The sequence below is a fragment of the Bos grunniens genome, chromosome 19 (assembly GCF_055505025.1).
Source record: "Bos grunniens cultivar Pamir isolate PY7600 chromosome 19, Bosgru_T2T1.0, whole genome shotgun sequence".
Taxonomy (NCBI): domain Eukaryota; kingdom Metazoa; phylum Chordata; class Mammalia; order Artiodactyla; family Bovidae; genus Bos; species Bos grunniens.
In genome coordinates, this window is record NC_141183.1 from 52,804,661 (window position 1) to 52,826,510 (window position 21,850).

A 21,850-nucleotide genomic window follows, 5' to 3' on the forward strand; every position below is an offset into this window, starting at 1 on the left:
CAGAGAGGCCTGATGTCCTGCAGTCCATGGGGTTGCAAAGAGTCGGACACGACTGGGTGGCTGAACAACAACAAAAAAGCTCTAGCCAATGTATCAAGGGAAAGAGGAAATAAACAGTTTTAAGGAGAGCCGCTTTTCAGTTTAATGAAGTAGCACAAATTCTGAAAATCTGTTACTAAATATTGTCAGTCAGATCCCTGGATGTGGGAATAAACCCAATTACTAGCCTGTTTAAAAGACTGAAATCTCCTCAAAAAGGAACCTAGCACATAGACATATTCCTGACATTCAATGCAGCCTTGCACAGACTGTTATGATATCGATTTGAATAGCATGCATCGTAGTTTTGTTTCTAAGAATAAAATTGTTGAAATAAACTCTACAGGTCTATAGATGGGATGAGAAGACAAAAATACGAAAGCAGATTAACTCAAACGTCAAATAATTTTCACTGTGAAAATATATCTAGATAACAAGAAATGCTTTAAAAGGCTGTAACTAGCAGATTTTAAATACAGCTGAAGCACACTTAAAACCTAAGGTTGATATTAAAATATGTGGGGTTTTTTTGTTTCTGGCAGAAGTGCTCAGAAAACTGCTAAAAGCAGCTCACAAAGGTTCTTTGTAGGCTGTACATCCAGTGTACTAAGACTATAATGCTCCATTCATTTTAAACATTAGCTACACTTGTAAGGCAAAAACAATGTAAAACTAAATTACTGTGAGTCCCCTAATGTGACACAAAAAACACTGGAGGATGTCATGAAAATACAACTTACTGAATGACACAAGACTTACTGGAGAATTTACCAAGATGAAAATAAAAAGAAAACAGAGTAGTGAATTTTCTTCATCACTGAATTCCAAAATAAAATGAATATACTTCCTTTTAAGAAAACCATCTATCCACATGATTCTACTTTCTCATAAAAATATTAAGTCAGCTTTCTCAATAAAACTACAGTGTTTTTCGTACAAGGCACACAAAGACAGCCAACCTGAGAATATTACATCTTTTGGTAAACTTCTTTGCTTTTAGAGTGTGTGTCCCTGGTTGGATTATTTAGTATATTCAGTCACAGACCATTCCAAAATAGTTGTAGACTTCCCTAAAAAAAGATTAAGAAACTGCAATTTCTCCTTGGAAACATAATAAATAAATACTGTAAGCGAAGAGTAATACATCTTGACCAGTGAGGTTCTGACCCAGCTTTCTGTTTGTACAGGAGCAGAAAGGCAAAGATAATTCCAACACCATGCATAGTATCAGAGTGGTTATCAGATCATCCGGCTCTGAGCCAGAGAGTCTCCATCACATGGACAGTCCAACCATCTGTTCTCTGAAAATTCATAATTTGAATGAGAATATATGAAAAATATTCCTTGAATCTTTGTGAACTTTCTAAAGTTTGTGGAAATTAAAAAAATTAAAATCCCAAGTTAGTTAACAATTTAAAAGCATTCAGAATTTCAATAAATCTCCTAATAATGGGTTAGCAGGTTATAAGTATATGTTTCTGGCTGAAAATATCCCTCAACTTAATGAAGCGAAATGTAAAGTATATGCAACTCATCAAAGTCTTCTAATTGTTGAAAAAGGCCACTGCTCCAGGTCTAATTTTTAATTACATTTTACGTAAAAATCCAAGTTAAAAAAAAACAACAAACAACCTGAAAGACACTTTAGGAACTCCCTTTTTGCAAGTCTGATAGATTTTGGGTGTAAAAACACGATTTTATCATCATAGGCAAAATGCATAACTTGTAAAATTACAACCTAAAAATCCCATTTTTCACTTTCTCTCAATCTATTTCTAAATGTTCATTCAGTTTTTTATAACCAATGCAATCTTAGCAAAACATTTTCACCAAAAAGATGGAGAGTGAGAGTAAGGTCAAGAATTAAGATAATAAAAGGATTTAACAGTCTAGATTTGGGAGACTCCACTAACTGAGAGACCTTCAGAATGTCATTTTGCACCCTGACTCTCCCTTTCCTCATCCAATTATTAGGCACACAGACTAAGAGACTGTCATAATTTTCTTCCTACTCTAGGAGTCTATGAATCCTACTCAGACCAAGGCCAGGGTTTTGGATTTCTATAATAATAACTACTTCTGTACAGTGATATACAGGTTGCATAAAGAGTAGCTAATATGATACTAACATTTTGTAGGAAACAGTCATTTTTACACTTGCCTTCTACAAATGAGAAATTGAGGGCTCCAAGGGCCCCAAACAGCAACTCAGCAGCATATAAATGACAAGGTAAGAGTTCAATCTCACTTTCTCAAGCTCAAATTCAATATTTCTTCTACTACACAAAACAGTCAAACGACAGTATTTTTCAATTCTCACCAATGAATTCTGGAGTAACAGGGGGAAAAAAAAAAAAGACCAAAAAAAAAAAAAAAAGTCTCAAAAGTTTAGCTTGTCCCAGCATTTATAATGGAGAGGGCAATGGTACCCCACTCCGGTACTCTTGCCTGGAAAACCCCATGGATGGAGGAGCCTGGTGGGCTACAGTCCATGGGGTCGCTAGGAGTCGGACACGACTGAGCGACTTCACTTTCATTTTTCACTCTCATGCATTGGAGAAGGAAATGGCAACCCACTCCAGTGTTCTTGCCTTGAGAATCCCAGGGACGGGGGAGCCTGGTGGGCTGCTGTCTGTGGAGTCGCACAGAGTCGGACACAACTGAAGCGACTTAGCAGCAGCAGCAGCAGCAGCAGCATTTATAAATGTTCCCCATGGAGAACACTAAGCTCCATTGCTTCTCATTATTCAAACTGACTCATTTGCAGGTTGTTACTGTTTGTATATTTCTCTGACAAAACTTTCACATTCAGATTGCTTAACAGACCTCACTATTTTATTGCCCCTAAATACCTGAGGAACATAAGCTGCTCTATACAAGTCATTAATATGAAAAGTCAAGTCACTTGACTTCAAATGACAAGGGTACATGCTTCAGATTATTTATATCAAAATGAAGGCTTTAATCCAGATAGTTCTAAAATTTGTGATTTATAAACAGACTGTGAAATTTGGGCAATGGTATATAAATCAGAAAAGATTAAAGTGTTCTAAAGTTGAGGAGCATCAAAACAATACTTGATAGCAACAAGTCCAAATAGTCCAATATGTAAATAATCAAAATCTTAGTTCCCCAACCAGGGATCGAACCTTCACCCCCTGCAGTGGAAAGAGGACCATCAGGGAAGTCCCTGCCAATTACATTTTTTAAAATTCCATGGTTTTAAAAGTAAGATAAAGAAAGGTTGAAAATACGACAAATGGCAAAAGTCATTATTAGGGAAAGAGAACATAATGATAATAGGTTCAACTCATCAAGAAGATATAACAATTCTAGATTTGAATTCACCTAAAAGAATATAGCACCAAAATTTATAACATAAAAATAGGTTAAAGATACACAAAGATATGAATAAATCCAACATTATATCGGGAAATTTCAAAACAACTATTAATTACTGATATTTCAAACGAACAAAAAAACAAGAACAAAACATTCAGTAATGTTGGTTAAAATAGAAGATATTAACCACAAAATTAAGCAATAAAATATGAGCGGGAATATGTACAAGATTCAGCATATGACAATTAGAAAATACAGATATTTTTCATAAACCACTTATGATTATTAAGCTAAGAAATAAGTCACAAAAAATTCTAAACAATGGGCATCATAGGCCACATTCTCAACCTAGAAATTACATCAAACTTTAGCAACAAAAATATAAGATTTGAACATATTTAGCAGCTAATGCACATAATTCTAAATAACTTGGGTCAAAATAAGAGAAAACTGAAAAATGCTCAAAACCACTGGAATTAATAAATGTTAGCAAAGTCAGGAGAAGGTCAAAATCAATATTATATACTTGGAATAAACAAAGTTAAATTTTAAAAAGTGCACATACAATAGCATCTGAAATACTTAGAGGTAAGTTTGACAAAATATGCACAAGACCTATTCTAAAAAGGTTTTAAAAAGAAATCATGGAGGATCTAAATAAATGGGAAAACATGTACCATGCTCACCATTAGGAAGACTCAATATTGTTACTATGTCAATTTCCCTCAAGCTGATGTATAGCTTTAACGGCAATCTCAAACAAAAACTGAAGCAGGCTTTTAAAAAAATCCAAAGTGACAAATGGATTCAAAATTATATAGAAGAGCACAGAATTTAGACTAGCTAAACAATTTGGATAAACAACAGAAGTGGAAGACTTGTGCTAACTGATTTTAAGACTTGCTTTACTATAAAGCTACAGTATTCATGATAGTGTGGCTTTGGCAAAAGGACAGGCATAAATTAATAGAACAGAGTAGAGAATACAGAAACAGACCCACACACATAGGGTCAATTAATTTTCAACAAAAGTACAAGGCAATTTAATGTTGAAAGGAATATCCACTCAACTGAATAGTCTTATAAAAGAAAAGAACATTGACCCTTATTTCCATATGATCAACTGATTTGAAATGGATCATAGATCTAAACATAGGAACTAAAACTATAAAGCTTCTTTAAAAAAAAAACAGAAAAAATTTTGGCAGTCTTGGGGTAGATAGATATTTCTTAGGATTTAAAAAGCAGGAACCATAAGGAAAAAAATGTATAAACTGGACTTCATCAGGTTTAAAAACTTTTGCTCTCTGAAACACACTGTTAAAGAAAAAAAAAAAAAAGGTCAGCTATAGAATGAGAGAAAATACTTGCAATATATATATCTGACAAAGTTCTTAAAGTGAAGTCACTCAGTCATGTCTGACTCTTTGCGACCCTGTGGACTGTAGCCCACCAGGCTCCTCCATCCATGGGATTCTCCAGGCAAGAATACTGGAGTGGGCTGCCATTGCCTTCTCCAGGGGATCCTCCCAACCCAGACAAAGTTCTTATATCCAGACTATATCTATCTTTCTATACATACGTTAGAGTAATAAATAATGAAGATGTGCTTTACAGGCATGGAGACAGACACACTGACCAAGAAACAGAAAAGATGGCTTCTCAAAAGATTCTTGTTGGCCTTTCCTGGTGGTAGAGCAGATGAGAATCCGCCTGTCAATGCAGGGGACATGGGTTCAATCCTGGTCTGGGAAGATTTCCCAGAAGAGCAGCTAAGCCCATGAGCTACAACTACCAGGCCTACACTCTAGGGCCCAGAAGCCGCAACTACTGAAGCCCAGGAGCCTAGAGCCCATGCTCCACAACAAGGGAAGCCGCCACAGTGAAGAGCAGCCCCTCTCACCGCACCTAGACAAAGCCCATGCGGCAACCACAAGCCAGCACAACCAAAAACAAATGAATAAACAAACAAACAAACATTTTCCAAAAGATTCTTGTATATTTGGAACTCTACATGACAGAAATGGCAAGACAGATTAGTGGGAAAAGGAGAGACTATTCACATTGATTATCCATAAAAGAAAAGAAAATCTGGATCCCACTTTGAACCATGCACAGAATTCAATTCCAAATGGACTGAAGATTTAAAAGTCAAGAATCAAAACTTGTAGAAGAAAACATAAATTCCTTTCTGCCTTGGGGTAGGGAAGGATTTCCTGAGACACACAAAAGAGCTAACCATAAAAGAAAAAGACTGAAAAATTGGACAACTTGAAATTACACTTAAAATTCATCACAAAGTATCTTAATGAGACAACAAACCAGAGGAACATATAACTGAAAAGAACTAGTAGCTGGAGTATACACAGAATTTTAAATTATTAAGAAAAAGACAAATAACACCACAAAACTGAAACAGGCAAAAGGCATGAAGAGGTATTTCATAACAGAGATCTACCTGACCTTACTGATAATCAAAAAATATACACCAAGGGACTTTTCTGGTGGTCCAGTGGTTAAGAATCTGCCTGCCAATGCAGGGTTTAATGCATGGTCCAGGAAGACCCCACATGCTGCAGTGCAACTAAGCCCCCGTACCACAGCTACTGAAGCCCACTCATCGAGAGCCAGTGCTCCACAACAAGAGAAGCCTCTGCTCCCTGCAGCTAGGGAAGGCCCATGCGCAGCAAAAAGCATCAGCACAGCCAAAATAAGTAAATAAATTCAAACGCACACACAAAAACACCAAGATCGTAGTGAGGTATCATTTGCATCCATTATCATCTTAAAAAACGTTTTATTGATGTATAGTTGATTTACAATATTGTACATCCACTGACTTTTGCAGGTGCTTAAACAACTGAGCCGGAGAAGGCAATAGCACCCCACTCCAGCACTCTTGCCTGGAAAATCCCATGGACGGAGGAGCCTGGCGGGCTGCAGTCCATAGGGGTCGCTGAGGGTCGGACACGACTGAGCAACTTCACTTTCACTTTTCACTCTCACGCATTGGAGAAGGAAATGGCAACCCACTCCAGTGTTCTTGCCTGGAGAACCCCAGGGACAGGGGAGCCTGGTGGGCTGCCGTCTATGGGGTAGCACAGAGTCGGACACGACTGAAGTGACTTAGCAGTAGCAAACAACTGAGCTCCAAAACTTACTTAAAAAAAAAAAAATCATTTACTATTTCTCATGGTTCTGTGAGTTAGGTTGGGCAGTTCTGGTCTGGGCTAGCTTGGCTCTTGAGCTGGGCTGGTCTAAGCTGGATGCTCTAACTGGTCGTCCACACCCCAGCACGTTAGCCTGGGCCCTTTCTCACATGGTGGGCTCCGGGTCCAACAGAATGTTATGAGAAGACCAGCCCCTACGTGCAAGTGCTTTTCAAGTCTCTCCTTGTGGTCGTACTTCCTGATGTCCCTTTGCCCAGAGTAAACCACACAGTCAAGTACAAAGACAAGGGGTGGAATAACAGACTCTAGAAGTAAAAATCATATTGCTGAAGGGTATGCATATAATGATGAAAAGAATTTATGACCATCCTGTAATCCAACAATTTCATAACCCACTATATCACTCTTTACATGCATTCCTTTGTATTGAAATTTGTATTTCTCATCCTGACCTCTAGATTTGTATACCTAATGGCAGTACTTGGATGAATCCTAATCACCTTAAATTGAACATGTACTTTCTTCTCCCTCCCCATTCCCCTTCTTGTAACAAACCTGGTCCTTCCCAAACCTTTCCTCTCCCAGTACTTGGCATAACCATCCACCCAGTTACTAAATCCAGAAGAACAGTCATCCCTGACTCTTCTCTCTTCCTTACCCCTCACATCCAAGACCAAGTCCTACTCCATATATATTTAGTGTCCACCCACTGTGCTCTCCACTTTTTTGCCTCCACTCTGATCCAGGCCATTTTCATCTCTCACTTGGACTACTGCAATGGACTCAATGTCTCCATTTCTACTCTTGCCCCCTTCAATTCATCCTTCACATACGAGCAAGAGTAAACTGCTTATAAATCATACTCTCTCCTCCTTGAAACTGTAGAAAGACTTGCTAATTACCCTAAAAATCAAATCCAAACTCATTTCCATGGCCTATAAACCTCTACATAATCTGGACCCTGAATATTTCCTACCTCATCTCACGTCACTATACTCTTGGTGCACCGTGCTGGAGTCTTAACCAGCACATATCCACATTAACTCTCTCTCAAATCCTTGTGTCCTTCATAACATTTATTACACTGTGCTTATTCTTTCATTTTTGTATTTTTTTCTCTATAGGTTCCCAACTAAAGTATCTATTAGTTTTTGTTTCCCACTGTTTTCCTCAGAATTTGGTAAAAGGCTTAAGACATAAGGTGTTTGTTCATTGATTGGATGAATGGACAGATATGACAAGAGATACTGCAAAAGGATCTTCTCATGCAAAGAAGACACTGTTAAGCATCAAACCCTCAAATTTCAATTCTCAAATTTTGTGTTATGGTGCACACATATAATGTAAACTGTTACTAATACAAAAAAGTTGAGGTAATGCCCTACAAGAACAACTCATTTGGTTAAGAATCCTGCATATGTTGTAAAATATTAATGAAATGTGAATATATACATGTAGATATTTACTGAAACTTTATTAATAATGAGGTAACAATAATCAAGTAAGCAGCAACACAAAGATATGCTTTCCAAAGACGGTTGGAAAAACATTCTTAGCAACTGCTCAGTAGACCACACAATGACATAACAACTGTGGTTAAATATTTGGCAGTGCTTTTCTAAACGCTTTACTTAACTTTAATTAAGTAAAGTTAACCCTAATAAAGGAAACTGAGATGACAAGAGGTTAAGTAACTAGCCCAAGGGTTACCCAGTTGTAGATGTAGAATTTGGACAAAGGCCATCTAAATTCATAGCCTAGGCTCTTAACACTATTTACAGAGTCCTTCCAGGAAAATCTTTATAAAGACCAAGGTTTTATTAATGATCCTCAAGAATAAGAGAAAACACCACAATGACCTACTGAAAAGATTTTTTTCATTTCTGGAATACTGACAACTCTTTAAATTATAGTTAAGAGACTAAATAAGTTTTGTGAAATCAATGGAAGCAAAAAGATTCTTAACAGGACAAAAAATTAACTCTTCTACAGTGGCTCTTTACCCAGAATGAAACAATTACACTGAAATTATAAACAGCTTGGGGAAATTTTTTTATCAGGAGCAAAGAAATTAATACAGCTTCCTCCTACTCATTAACAAGAACACTCACTCAATTAGAGACATGTGTTACAAAGATCTTCTGTCTTTTCCACTGGCCAGAAAGAAGACACCTTGATATCTGATAGTAGAGAAGCATGAACTCAAGAGTAACTATTCTGAAGAACAGAACTAAAATTTTCCTATCTTTATGCCACTCCACTGCAAATCTTGCCAAGCATAGTTTTTGTTTTCCTAGAATTTACAAGACTAAATCAGCTAAAAAGGGGGAGAAAATGTATTCACATATATAGATCCCTTTAGTACATAAGAAACCATTTTCGTGCACGCCAGGAAATATTGCCAAACCAAATAAAGATGCCTGGAGACAACCTCAGCAGAAAGAAAGAACACTTGGGACCTCATTTCCAGTTCAGGTTCTGGCACTACCTAAGCCATATGACCTCAGGCAAGCCAATTACTGACTGTTTCTGGGCCCTAATGTTCACCTCTATTAAGTAAGAAGAATCCAACTATGTGTTCACAGAGGTTGCATCTCATTCTAAATATTGCTTTCAGTAAGTTTCAGTGAAATAACGTAAGGCTTTAGTTAACTACATGTAAGCACCCAAAAGTTCAACTTCCTCTACTCTTGTAAATTCTTAAGTGACAGTACCTGATGGCCAAAAAAGATCAAACTTAAACTCCCAAATGCAAAACTAAACTCATTTTCAAGTCACCTACTTATTAACTAAGGTGACTAATACAGTAGATTACAGTTTCAACTACTCCTGGCTAGCTTTTATTGAGTTCAAAAGGAGGGCAAAGATCATCTCAGAAAAGTATGTGATAAAATTTTCAGAGAAGAAACATACTTCATAATACAAAACATAAAATTTTGAAATGATCAAAGTTAACAGTATTCTCCACTGATATATTTCCTGCTTTCAGAGTAAAATAACAGTATCACTATATTGTCATTTATATAGTGATTTCACATTTACTATCTCACTCAATCATTGTGACAGTCCTATGAAGTAAGTAGCATTTTAATCAACACAATTCAGGTCAGTTTAGAAAGTTAGGTAACTTGCCAACCTACACTCAAGAAGTGTTGGAGCCCCAACTCCACTGTAGGCCTTCTGATTTAAAGTTTAATGATCTTTGTAATCCTAAAAAGTGGTAATTCAAGCCAAACTCAAGAAGAAGTTGGAAAGTGAGAAAATCTGGATAATCAATCCCTGAATAACTGGACTGAACACAAAGAATAGAAGACCAGGTTTAGCAGTTTCAAGTCAAAAAGCAAATTTACCAGCTGTTAAAAATGGTAACATCTAATTTATATAATTCCACATCTCAAAAATCTTGTCGCCTGATTTCAGACAACTGTGAAAAAATTTTCTAACTCAAAAAGAAGAAAAATATGTAAATAAAAACAAACTGATTAAACTAGCTACAAGGTATTAAATTGCTAAAAGGCACATTAAGTCATTATTTCAGAAATTTGGTTATTCTGGAATGTGAATCACAGGAATTAAATTATGCTAATCAGGTAGGATATATTCCTCAGAGGAAAAAAAAAGCTCCACCGTTTTAAAATAATATGGGCAAAGAAGTATGATATAAAAATCTCTACTGTACAGTCATATCACACCTATATAAATTTGCCTCATATGTCTGCGACCCACCACCTCTTCCAAAGGTCAGTAAAAACATAATCCATAATGCACAGAATGTTGCCTAGTAAATAACAGTTTCTTACTATTATCATTTATGCTAAGAATACACAACTAAAATCAGGGCTGCTTACAACAGGGAGTAAGCAGTCAGAACATTAAATTCTCTACAACATTAGAAATACTTGTACAAACTCCTTCAAAGGATCAGTGCAATCTGTCTACACAATTTTTGACAAGCTCTAAAGGAGAGGTGAAAGACATTAAAGTTAGGAAAAGGAGCTATGTTGTCAAGACAGGTATCAGTGCCACAGCCTACATATTATGAGCTTTTTTGGTATGAATTTTCAGGAAAACAAAACATAACAGTGCAAAACTTACTGGAGGTCACAAATAACTCTCAAGCAGTGTGATACAGGGTCACAGATGGCTTCCTGGAAGTTTACTAGAGATGTAGCTAACCTTCATGTTTTATTGCAAATATCCCCACTGTAAAGAAATACAGGCGGTCAGGGATTTGGAAAAGGCAGAGAACGCTATTCCTCATGGAAGTGGGAAATAACGTGAAGATCCTCTGCCAGAGATCTACGGAGGGAGGCCCCATTCCCTTGGCCACCAACACTTTAGAAGGCATTCACACGTCTGAATTTTGTTTAGAAATGGATAGATCATAGAAGCAGGATCTAGTGGTTGGGAGAACGAGAACCCCACTGACAAATCCTGAGAAACAGCTTGGTCATCAGCAAGGGAGATCTTCTTCATTTACTCTAAGGTTCTAGACTCCCAGAGACGAAGAGGGGCGGGGTATTCTACAGAAGCTCAGGACAGCTTCCAAGCCCACCACGACGAGGGGAATGGTCGGGAGTTCAGTGCCTGGGTTCAGCTTACCAGTGGCCAACCACCGGGAGGTGTCCCAAATAATTTAGATATTGTCAGACTGAGACAGAGTCAGCACCGCTCTACAACACGGCTGGCAGTCGAATCACGGTGCCCTAAATCTGCACCGTCTGGGCGCAGAAAAAGTCAAGCTCTGAGGATCGTCTCAGGCGTCCGTCCCCAGTTCCCCGCGCTCGCTTACCTACCCGCTCTGACTCCGGCTTCTCGGATCTCGGGATCCTGGAAGCGACTCCCGACCGACTCTCACACCCGCTGCTGGGCTCCGGCCAACCGGAACTCGCTCGAGTCACTTCCGGTCCGTTTTCCCCCGCGGGAGACTGCCTCCAAAAGAAAAACGTTCCCCTCTCCTTTGGGCCACCTCAGCGGGTCGTCGCGGGATTTCAGTTCGGGTCTGGGTTAGGGACCTGTGGGCGGAGCCAGAGGAAGAATGACTGTTCTCGTTGCCGTTCTTGATCCGGAACTTGTTGTCGAGATACCCCGGAAGAGGTAACTCGCATGAGAGCGGCGTGTTCGGTACCCAGAACTGAAGAACGCGAAGGCGCCAGTGAGGCGGCGGAGAGGTGCGCTAGGTAGGTGGGTCTCTCCCAGGGAGAGGGATGTTCTTCTTGACTCTCCAGTTGGAATGTTTATTACTATTTCATTCTATAAAAAATCACCCGCCCACTCTCATCTCCTTTCTAAACTGTCTTCCACCCAAGAGCCCCTGGAGCCACTCTTCCGGTTTGGCCAGTCGTCTTTTGAAAGAAAGGACCTAGCTGCTGGGGAGGGGAAGGACCCAAAATTTTAGTTCCCAGTCAAGGGCTCCGGTCGGGCAGCATCGATGCCCTCGCTCCGCGTGTGAGAAAATACCGAGCAGGCCTCACACTCTGCTGAGTATTGAACACCCACAGCGTAGCAAGTTGTCCAGTGCTACGAGGAAAGAAAAGACTTCTAAGAATATGATGGAAAAGTTGCCCCGCTGTGTCACACGAACATAAAGAAGTCTATAATCCTTGAACATGTTACCCCAGGCACTGTACTAAATGTCGCGAATGTTATGTGTAATTGCTCCAGGACGTTTCTGTGTTTTAAGTGGAGAGAAGTAATTCAGGGAGAGATTGCTGCTTGAAAACACCTGGTAATTTAGTGTGACTGAATAGTAGACTATGTAGCAGATTAGGTTAGAAGGGTAAAGTAGGTTGAAACCAAATTGTGTATTCTTTGAATTTCTGCTGAGGGATTTATATTTTACTGTCACTCCACCGAACTTGAGTCCACTTGTGCAACACGTAACGAAAACCAGTCTGTTGACACTGGGTTGTGGTGAAGAAAAGCACAGCGTTTATTGCAGGGCTCTAAGCAAGGGACTGGGAGACAAACCTCAAATCCACTCCAATTGGGTGCTTAGTTAGGGTTTTGTTTTTTTTTTAAGGGGAAGAACAAAGAGGCTGGAACTAATCATTTTATAACATTTCTGTGACTTTTTTTTAATTGGAGGATAATTGCTTTACAGTGTTTTGTTGATTTCTATTGAACTCTGTGATTTTTTTCATAATTATAGTTTCAGGAATCAGGATGTCTCTGGTTTATCATTCTTCTCTGGCCAGGTGGTCCATGGTATGAGGGTCTGTTAACTCGTCTTGCCCGGGAGAAACAACCTGAGTTGTATGTGATACCTGCAATTTTACTATATTGACAGTGTATTGACAACAGCAGTTTTAGTCATCAGCTCTGGTTGATTAGTGTCAGTTACGCAGGATTGAGGTCACAGTGGACAAGAGAGAAAATAAAGTTTTGGATAGATTAATCATAAACTTGATAAGGGGACTCAGTTTTAGGAGGACTCGGTTTCCTTATTCCTTAGATGCTTATCCAGTGATTTTTGAGCAGAGGAATTACAGATTACAGAGAAATTACAAATCAGATTTGTGCTTTATAAGTACAATTAATTATAATGGCAGATGTACTAGGACGAAATGAATATGGAAAGATTACAGGAAGTTTGAGAGGGAAGGAAAAATACTGAGTTCAATATAGGACATAGTCTAGACCACTTTATAGACATCTATGTGGTAAAGTCTAGCAGAAACTGGAAGTTCAAGTGTGGAGCCCAAGAGAGGCTGTAGGAATTCTCAGCATCTGTTGTTTCAGGAATAAGTGAGATTGTTCATTTTACAAACTATTTATTTATTGTGTATCTCCTCCTACTAGAATGTTAGCTCCATGAAGAGCAGGATTTTGTTTCGTTCAGAGCTCTGTCTCCAGGGTCCAAAACTGTGCACAATAGGCTCTCAGAAAATATTGATTGATTGAATGGAAAGAAGATATATAAACCAGCCCTATCCAATAGAACTTTCTGCGGTCATGGAAATGTTCAATATCTCACTAACTCAGAGTGGAGCTTAGCCACTTAAAAAAATGGTTTAGCTGTATGTGGGATCTTCGTTCCCTGACCAGGGATCAAACCCGTGTCCCCTACATTGAAAGGTGGACTCTTTTTAAGTAGAAAAGAATAGCTTTATTGCTTTGCCAGGGAGGGGGGGCCACAGCAGGCCCTCAAAACCATGTGTCCCCACTTGGGGAAGATAGATGTTTCATAGTAATTGTTCAAAGAGGGCATGACCAGCTCATGGACATTCTTCTGATGGGTGGGTGGTAAGGTTAAGTGCGAGTCTGCATCATCAGCCTTCAGGTCCAGCTGGTCTGGGGTCTACATGCTTGTGGTCCATGGACCATCAGGGAAGCTCCCTCGCTACTTCTAAGTTGTTGAGCTACTGAGCATTTGAAATGTGGCCATACGTAACTTAAAAACTGAATTTTTATTTAGTTTTAATTAAGTTTAAATACCTGCATTTGGCTTATAGTTGCTATATAGGACAACATAGGTAGAGACTGAAAAGAGGGCGAAATGTGTAAGCTTGGCTAATACATACCTCAGCGGCAAACAGAAAGAGACTATAGATAATGGGGGAAAGGTGTCAGAAAGGTAGGATGATAATAGGGTGAACGTTGTGTTAAAGAATTCAAGGGAAGAGGGTTTAAAGAAAAGTTATCAGGGAGTGGTGCAGAAAACTCAAGATGAGGCCTAAAAAGCGGCAGCTAGATAGTGTCTTGATTCTTTAGCAGTTTCAGTCGAATGGGAAAGGCGGGCAGGTAACTGAAGAAGTTTCAAGATGAAGGGAAGAGGAAAAGTGAGGCAGTGGTTTAAGGGTCCAAGAGGATGGATTTTTAGGTTGGAAAAGGCCAAGGGGCAGTAGCCAGTGGAACAGGGTTAGCGGGTGGAGCGTGGTTCAGGAGGCAGTAGAATCACAAGCACTGGTGAGAGGGGTATAATCTGGCCACTGGAAGGCACCAAGAGGAGGGTCTTAGAGAAAGTGTTCCTTTTGCGATGCCATCATTGCCTGGGACAACAGAGATGAGGCTGAAAATAGTTATGTTTACCTCCGTTTCAAGCACTGGGTTTATTGATAAATGTTTATAATAGATACGCAGAAAGGGGGACAGCCTGAAACACCTTTTACAAGGGTTAGATGATCTGATCAGGCTGATAGATTAAAAGAACAGAGATGTTACCATTAAGCTCAGCATTTTGGAATTAGGGACTTCATAAGATTAGGGACAGAAGCAATAAACAAATTGGTTCTTTCTGGAACTTTTTCTGCTTTCTGTTTATGGTGACTCATTGATAGATCTGTTTTTAAACAAAGGTGAGAGAATGAGAAACTTTCCATCATGACCTTTTGGATGAGTATATTTTATACTGCTCTTAATAGTTTTGTGTCTGTGGATAAGCACCTTCTCTGATCTTTATTTTTCTCATCTTTAAAAAGAGGCTGGTATTACTGTCTTATTTTAGCAACAATAATGGAAGTAAAGGGTTTTTAGCTTGCTGTTCAACACACAGTAGCTCCTCTGTATGTACTGCCTTTCTCCAGATAGTACCTGAGTCTGGTATGTGGAATATTTGGTTATTTTGCAACCTAGTAATTGGTGCAGAAAATCCTTCTAATTCTTTGACATAGAAGTTTGTATATATGCATTTTTATATAATTATTTGTTCTATTTGTAGTCTGGCGGTTAGATTATCATAAAAAGTTCTGCTGATCTGTAAGCATCATATAGTAACTAAATGATAGATGCATTATGAGATATGTGGGTTCTGATAAGAATTATTTTTTAATTCTTGTGTGTGTGTGTGTGTGTGTGTCTGCCAAGGCATCTAGAGCCATAAAGTGCTGTCAGTAGAGCCTGTCACCATTTTGGGCACAGTCGTGAAAGAGGACTGAAACTAGGTGCTGAAGGCCTGGCCACTTACGACCCTCTTTGTCACTCCTTTTATCCCTGAATACCTGTTTCCTCAGGGTTCTTTCTTCTCTCGTATACTTGACCCAGTGACCTTATCCGCTTATCAGCCTTCAGTCAATATGTTAAGTTCTTTTAAACATGCGTTTCTAGCCTGCGCTTATCTTCTGACCTCTAAAATGACATGTCTTTTTCTTTTTCCTGGACATCTCAACCAGGATGTCTTTTGGTCAAATCTGATGTAATATATCTGAAACCTTTCAGTGTCCTTTACTTTCAAACCTGCTCTTTTCATCAATAAAGAGTATACCCCCAGTCTCCATTTGTTCAAATCTAGGTGTTGTTCTAAACTTCTCCCTTTCTTTTATCACCAGACTTCCAGTGAATCACCAGTTTATACAGGTGTGCTTCAGCCGCTTTCCTTTCCCACGTCCCCACTCCTGTCTGACTGTCATCTCATCCAGACTACTGGGAAAGGCAACGTAGAGTAGTGTTAAGAACACAGGCTCTGGAGTCAGGCTACCCCTTACTGGCTTTTGGAACTCGGGTGAGTGACATATTCTCTGTGAGCCAATTTTCACATCTGAAAAATGGGGATAATAATTACATATTTACTTAAAGGACTTCAGTGTTGGGAACACTGAAGGAGACAGTTCATGTAGAGTGTCAATACCTAATAGATAGCAAATATTTAGTGACTGCTAAATAATTTACTGTTATTACATTATAGCAGTCTCCTAATCAGTCCCCTGTATCTATTCTTGCCAGCTTCTAATTCCGTCTTTATACTGAAGTCCCAGGTGACCTTTTAGAAAACAAAAATCATTTCCCTGCAGCAGTGTCTCATCATCCCTAGAATTCCAAGCTGCTAAGCATGGCTTACGAGGCCTTCTGCAACCTGTAGCCCGCCCTTCTTTCTCGTGTGTTTCTCTGCCACTCTCCCTTTCCGTCTTCGGGCTGTCTGGACCACTTTCAGGGCACTTGCACACCGTATTTCTCTCCTCTGGCTCTTCTGCTTGGTGTTCTTTCTGCCTGAAATGATCTTTCCTCGTTCTGTCTTCTTGTTGCTTTGTTGCATTTTAAATATTTCCTCAAGGTGGCCTTCCCTGACCTCCTAAACTGAGCTAAAGCACTTTATACACTCCCCTAACATCTTTCCATAACATTTCCCGACATGCAGTTGTTTTCTCCTCCACTTACCTAGGCACTGTCGGTGGCCAGTGTTGTTCATCACTATACTCCCAGTCAAGGCATGTGTCTGGCACAAAGGAAGCCAGCAGACATTCGTGTTTTTTGTTTTTTAACTTCTCTTTGCCTTCATTTCCTCATTTTCAAATAGAGAAAGAATGCTGACCTCTTACGGTTATGTGGATCAGATAACACAGTACCTTCAAAATACCACTGAAGCTTTGAGTTCTGACAACATGAAGTCTTACTAAAGTAAAATGTGGAGAAGGCAATGGCACCCCACTCCAGTACTCTTGCCTGGAAAATCCCATGGACAGAGGAGCCTGGTAGGCTGCAGTCCGTGGGGTCACTAGAGTCAGACACGACTGAGCTACTTCACTTTCACGCATTGGAGAAGGAAATGGCAACCCACTCCAGTGTTCTTGCCTGGAGAATCCCAGGGACGGGGAAGCCTGGTGGGCTGCCGTCTATGGGGTCGCACAGAGTCAGACACGACTGAAGCGACTTAGCAGCAGCAGCAGCAAAGTAAAATGAAAGAGGGACTTCCCTGGCAGTCAGTGGTTAAGACATCATGCTTCAGCTGCAGGGGGCACAGCTTCTATCCTTGATTGGGTAACTAAGGTTCCTGCATGCCACATGGCGTGACCAGAATTTTTTTTAAAACATAAGAAAGAAATTCAAAATTAGGATTGGGTCATCTCTAAACCACTACCAGGATGTAAGCTCTGTGCATGAAGGGACTGTTTCTCCTTTATTCCCCTAGATTCTAGAGCAAGACCAGTTAGTATCTGTGGGATGAAGGAGGCATAAAAATAGAAGAATTAAGAAAGCAGATGTGCTTAATGACACCTTTTTGACTGCACTGTACATACCTATTCCTATAGCTACACTCTGGACTTTGTATCACTTAATGTTCTGTTTCCAAACTCGAAACCCCAGACATCTCTCTCTAGCCTCAGCCAACTGCCTTTCCAGCTCACTTCATCATACCTGTTCTTAATAGCATGTGGATATCCTGTCACCTTTCTCATGATCTGTCATTTCATTCTTGCTCTCACCCCAACTTCCCCTATGCCCCGTGTCTCAGTGCTCTTAGTAGAATTCAAACTTGGATAAATCCAGCCATCTGTTATAGAAGGGGAAGATGAAGGAAGAATATCGGTGCGGCAGATTTAGTTATATGTTTGGAGGCAGTGATTAGGTGGTTTTAGTCTTTCGGCTTCTACTTTCTCTGTGAAGTATGAGGTTATCCCTTCTGTGTTTTTACCTAAACTCAGGCTGTTAAGTACTGCTGGAGAAAATCAGCTGGTAGGTACGGTACATTATTCATCATCATTGAATACATCAGTGCTTTATTGTTGACTCAGACACCATGAACAGCTTTGCTGGGGTAATAGGAATTTCTTAAGTAATAAAGGATGAAGGATCATTGTTTTTTATGATGGTTGTACTACTGGTAAATTCAGTGTGTATCAAAACTATGAGAAAAAGGAATGAAGTGTGATACATGGTACAACATGGATGAACCCTGAAAACATGCTGGACGGTAGAACCCTGAAACAAGGCCACCTTTTGTATGGTTTGACGTTTACGAGTGTCCAGAATAAGTAAATCCATAAAGACAAAGATTAGTGGTTACCAGAGACTAGGGGAAGCAGAAATGGGAAGTGATTGCTCGCGGTTACAGGGGTCTCTTTGGGGGGCAGTGAAAGTGTTCCGAAATTAGATAGTGGCAGTGGTTGCACAATACTGCAGATATGTTAAAAGCACTGAATGGTACACTTTAAAAAGGTGAATTTTATAGTGTGTGAATTACGTCTCAAAAATGAGTATTTCCCTGGTGGTCCAGTGGTTAAGAATCGACCTTGCAGTGCAGGGGACGTGGGTTTGATCCCTGGTCAAGGAACTAAGACCCCCACATGCTGTGGGGCAACTAAGCCCATGTGTAGCAACCCAAGATCCCACATGATGCAACTAAAACCCAAAACAGCCAAATAAATAAAGTTTAACATTCCTGTACAGTCGTCACTTTAAAATATTTGATAACATTGCACACTTTGCCTATAGTATAATTTCAATTTTAACATCCTAATTTTAACTTAAATGACGATTTTTTAAAACATTTATGATAAAGTATGAATTTTCAGGACTGATATCTGTGCCATGCAGATTACACACTGTAGAATACCAAGGCCACCACTTGTAAGTTCTACAAACGTGATGTACTTCATAAATGCTTAGATACCATGTATTCCACTGGAAGAAACTGATGACTGTTTATACCTGTACACTGAAGTACATTGAATCCAACAGCCTCAAATGTAGACTTATGTAAATACTTTATTGACGATTCAGACACCATGAACAGCTTTGCTGGGGTAATAGGAATTTCTAAAGTAATAAAGGATGAAGGATCATCTTCCTTTGTTTTTATGATGGTTGTCTACTGGCAAATTCAGTGTGTATTAAAACTATGGAAAAAGTACTTTGCATTCATATGCAAGCTGACACTGGGGTTTTCACCTACAGTAATGTCCAGGGGCACGAGTATTCTTGTGTGAGGCTTTCAGCTTTCCGTGCCAGGGTCGGGTGCCAGGGTCGGTAGACGTCAGCAGCCCACCTCACTCCAGGCCCGTTGCTATGACAACCGGGAACTTCCCTGAGGGGTTGGTACATCCAGAACTACTGCATTATTGAAGACACAAGTGAATAAGCACTATATTTCAGAAAAGAGTGAGTTACTCTTGGTTCTTTTAGATACTTTAGGCATTTTGGTAAAACAGAACATTTCCTTTCTCCACAAGACTTAGCAAAGACTGAGGAGCAGAGCTGTTATATCTGAGAGAGATGTACTCCTCACATTGAGATTCAAAATGATCTAAACTGCTTTGCTTGTATTCTTGAATTTTTTCTAGTACTCAGGGGAGAAGAAACAGTACCTGCCCAAGATCCAAAACATATATTGCCTTTTTTCTGGATGAATTAAAGTACTGCTGCTTATATACTGTCAGGGTGTTGTATCTGATAAACTATAACTTTCCCTCCCTTGATAATGACTGCTTTCTTTTCCTTTCAGATGATCTCCAGATCCCTGGTTATGGAGTATTTGACTAATCCTGGTGCACTTAGCTTGGCTGCCGGAGTTGCCTGTGGCGTGTGCCTGGGCTGGGGCCTCCGAATGCGCTTTGGGATGCTCCCCAAGAGCTCAGTGAGGGAGACAAATCCTGACACTGAAACGGAAGCAAGTATCCTCGGAGAGAGTGGGGAGTACAAAATGATTCTTGTGGTTCGAAATGACTTAAAGATGGGGAAGGGGAAGGTGGCTGCCCAGTGCTCTCATGCTGCTGTTTCTGCCTACAAGCAAATTCAAAGGAGAAACCCTGAGTTACTCAAAGAGTGGGAATACTGTGGCCAGCCCAAAGTGGTGGTCAAAGCTCCTGATGAAGAAACTCTGGTTGAATTATTGACCCATGCAAAAGTGCTGGGACTGACTGTAAGTTTAATTCAAGATGCAGGACGTACTCAGATTGCACCAGGCTCTCGAACTGTTTTAGGAATTGGACCAGGACCAGCAGACCTAATTGACAAGGTCACCGGTCACCTAAAACTTTACTAGGTGGAATTTTGTATGATGATGGTGGTTCCACCACACGTGTTTGAAACTGTCAAATTCTAACAATAAAAGCTGAATTTCTTCCCCCAGCTAAGTATTCTTGAGATGAAATTCCATTCACGTGTTCTTCTGTCATATACTTGGCCTGGTTAGAGAGTTATCTTGGGCTAAAAAAAAAAAAAGTTTGGTTATAAGTCCTGGTGATTCAAGTGATGAGTGCTGAAACAAGAAATGTTTAAGATGAGAGGCACATATCATAATAAAATTGGATTAGAGGTGGGAAACAGCATTTCCTATGAGTGATTAGGCCCCATTGTGTGTTACTAGCTCTTCTGGAGAAGGCGATGGCACCCCACTCCAGTACTCTTGCTGGAGAATCCCATGGACGGAGGAGCCTGGTGGGCTGCAGTCGATGGGGTCGCTAAGAGTCGGACACGACTGAGTGACTTCACTTTCACTTTCATGCAGTGGAGAAGGAAATGGCAACCCACTCCAGTATTCTTGCCTGGAGAATCCCACAAACGGGGGAGCCTGGTGGGCTGCCATCAATGGGGTCGCACAGAGTCGGACACGACTGAAGCGACTTAGCAGCAGCAGCAGCTCTTCTTCCAAGACTATGTTGCTGTCCTCCTTGGAGGATCAGGGGTTCTAGGGTATTCCCAATTTAGATGTAAACTGCAGTTTGTTTTTCCTTACCTGTTTTTGAATATTTTATCAATAATGGTATAGCCATCCACAATGAATTTAAAATCTAACCTTGTGGATTTTTCTCAAAGTTGAGGTTTTGACAGCACTGACCTAACCCACCTGTGCCGTGTTTCACGTTTCTTCCCTCACCCACGCTGGCTAAAATTTCTCCGCAGTGGTTCTACATCTCTTCAGTTCACTCCTGTCCTGCAGGTACTGAAACTTGTGAAATGACTTGCATGGACCTTGAAGGTGGTTATGGGCCCACATAGAAATTTATGGTAATTGTGAAGTGACTATTACTTATCATCGTAACATCCCAGTATTTTCTCTACCTAGAACTTAAGGAACTGGACAATTCAGCTATTTAAGGGCACCTTATCTCCCTTTTCATCTTTATACATTCAGCATGACATGATCCAAATAATTACCAGCTGCCCAGAATATGATGGTTCCCAGCTCCCAAGAGTCACATAGCTTCCTGATCTCTTTTTTTGCAAAAAGCTGTTTGTCTTGAAAGCTCTCTTTGGGGGGATTCTGCCAGTATTTCTAAATTAAGTATATTCCTAAGAACTTTGATGTCAGGGAGAATTTTGGTAACAGGCGCATATTGATTGCAACTCACCATGGTTAACTTCAACAATTAGCATTAGTTAGTTGTTAACTTCAACATAAGCAGCAATGTAGCACAACTGCAAGGTCTAGGTCAGTGGCATCTGGGCAGAACACTAAAGACTACCGCAGCCAGGCTTAGAGGTCAGTCGTCTTTTACACTGCTGTCTGACAGCACAGAAGAAATTGCAACTGTGAATGATGCCACAGTAGCAACTGTTTCTAAACAGAATGTTTATACTGGTTTCCAAAGTGATGCAACAGCATGTAACTGAGTTGGAGAGAACTCAGTCCTAAATGTATGATT

General features: G+C 40.0%; 2 protein-coding genes across 8 annotated transcripts in view; one reads left to right on the plus strand and one right to left on the minus strand.

Moving 5' to 3' along the window:
• VMP1 (vacuole membrane protein 1) overlaps positions 1–11,441 on the minus strand; it is a 126,064-nt gene extending 114,623 nt beyond the window's left edge. For 3 of the 5 annotated variants that reach the window (XM_086360582.1, XM_086360584.1, XM_086360587.1), the window contains exon 1: positions 11,348–11,441. The gene's annotated coding sequence lies outside the window, so the exon portion shown is untranslated. Of the gene's footprint in view, positions 1–11,343 lie in introns of all 5 variants that reach the window. The other 2 variants (XM_086360583.1, XM_086360585.1) reach the window with 1 other exon arrangement.
• Positions 11,442–11,650: 209 nt separating this feature from the next.
• On the plus strand, positions 11,651–20,333 carry PTRH2 (peptidyl-tRNA hydrolase 2). Of its 3 annotated transcripts, none has more exons than XR_015148314.1 (2): positions 11,651–11,731; positions 15,818–15,990. XR_015148314.1 is itself a non-coding variant. In XM_086360595.1 (2 exons), the coding sequence occupies exon 2, from the start codon at positions 19,708–19,710 to the stop codon at positions 20,245–20,247; it is 540 nt and encodes a 179-aa protein (XP_086216721.1). In that variant the 5' UTR covers positions 11,651–11,731; the 3' UTR covers positions 20,248–20,333. The 3 variants fall into 3 exon arrangements, 2 of the variants coding, with proteins under 2 accessions (XP_086216721.1, XP_086216720.1); XM_086360595.1 differs by lacking the exon at positions 15,818–15,990 and adding an exon at positions 19,708–20,333; XM_086360594.1 differs by lacking the exon at positions 11,651–11,731 and adding an exon at positions 19,708–20,333 and having other exon boundaries at positions 15,850–15,990.
• Positions 20,334–21,850: the final 1,517 nt, after the last annotated feature.

Bases quoted from the DNA above. Each gene is read 5' to 3' on its own strand.
- PTRH2 (XM_086360595.1), top strand. From the start codon at position 19,708: ATGATCTCCAGATCCCTGGTTATGGAGTATTTGACTAATCCTGGTGCA.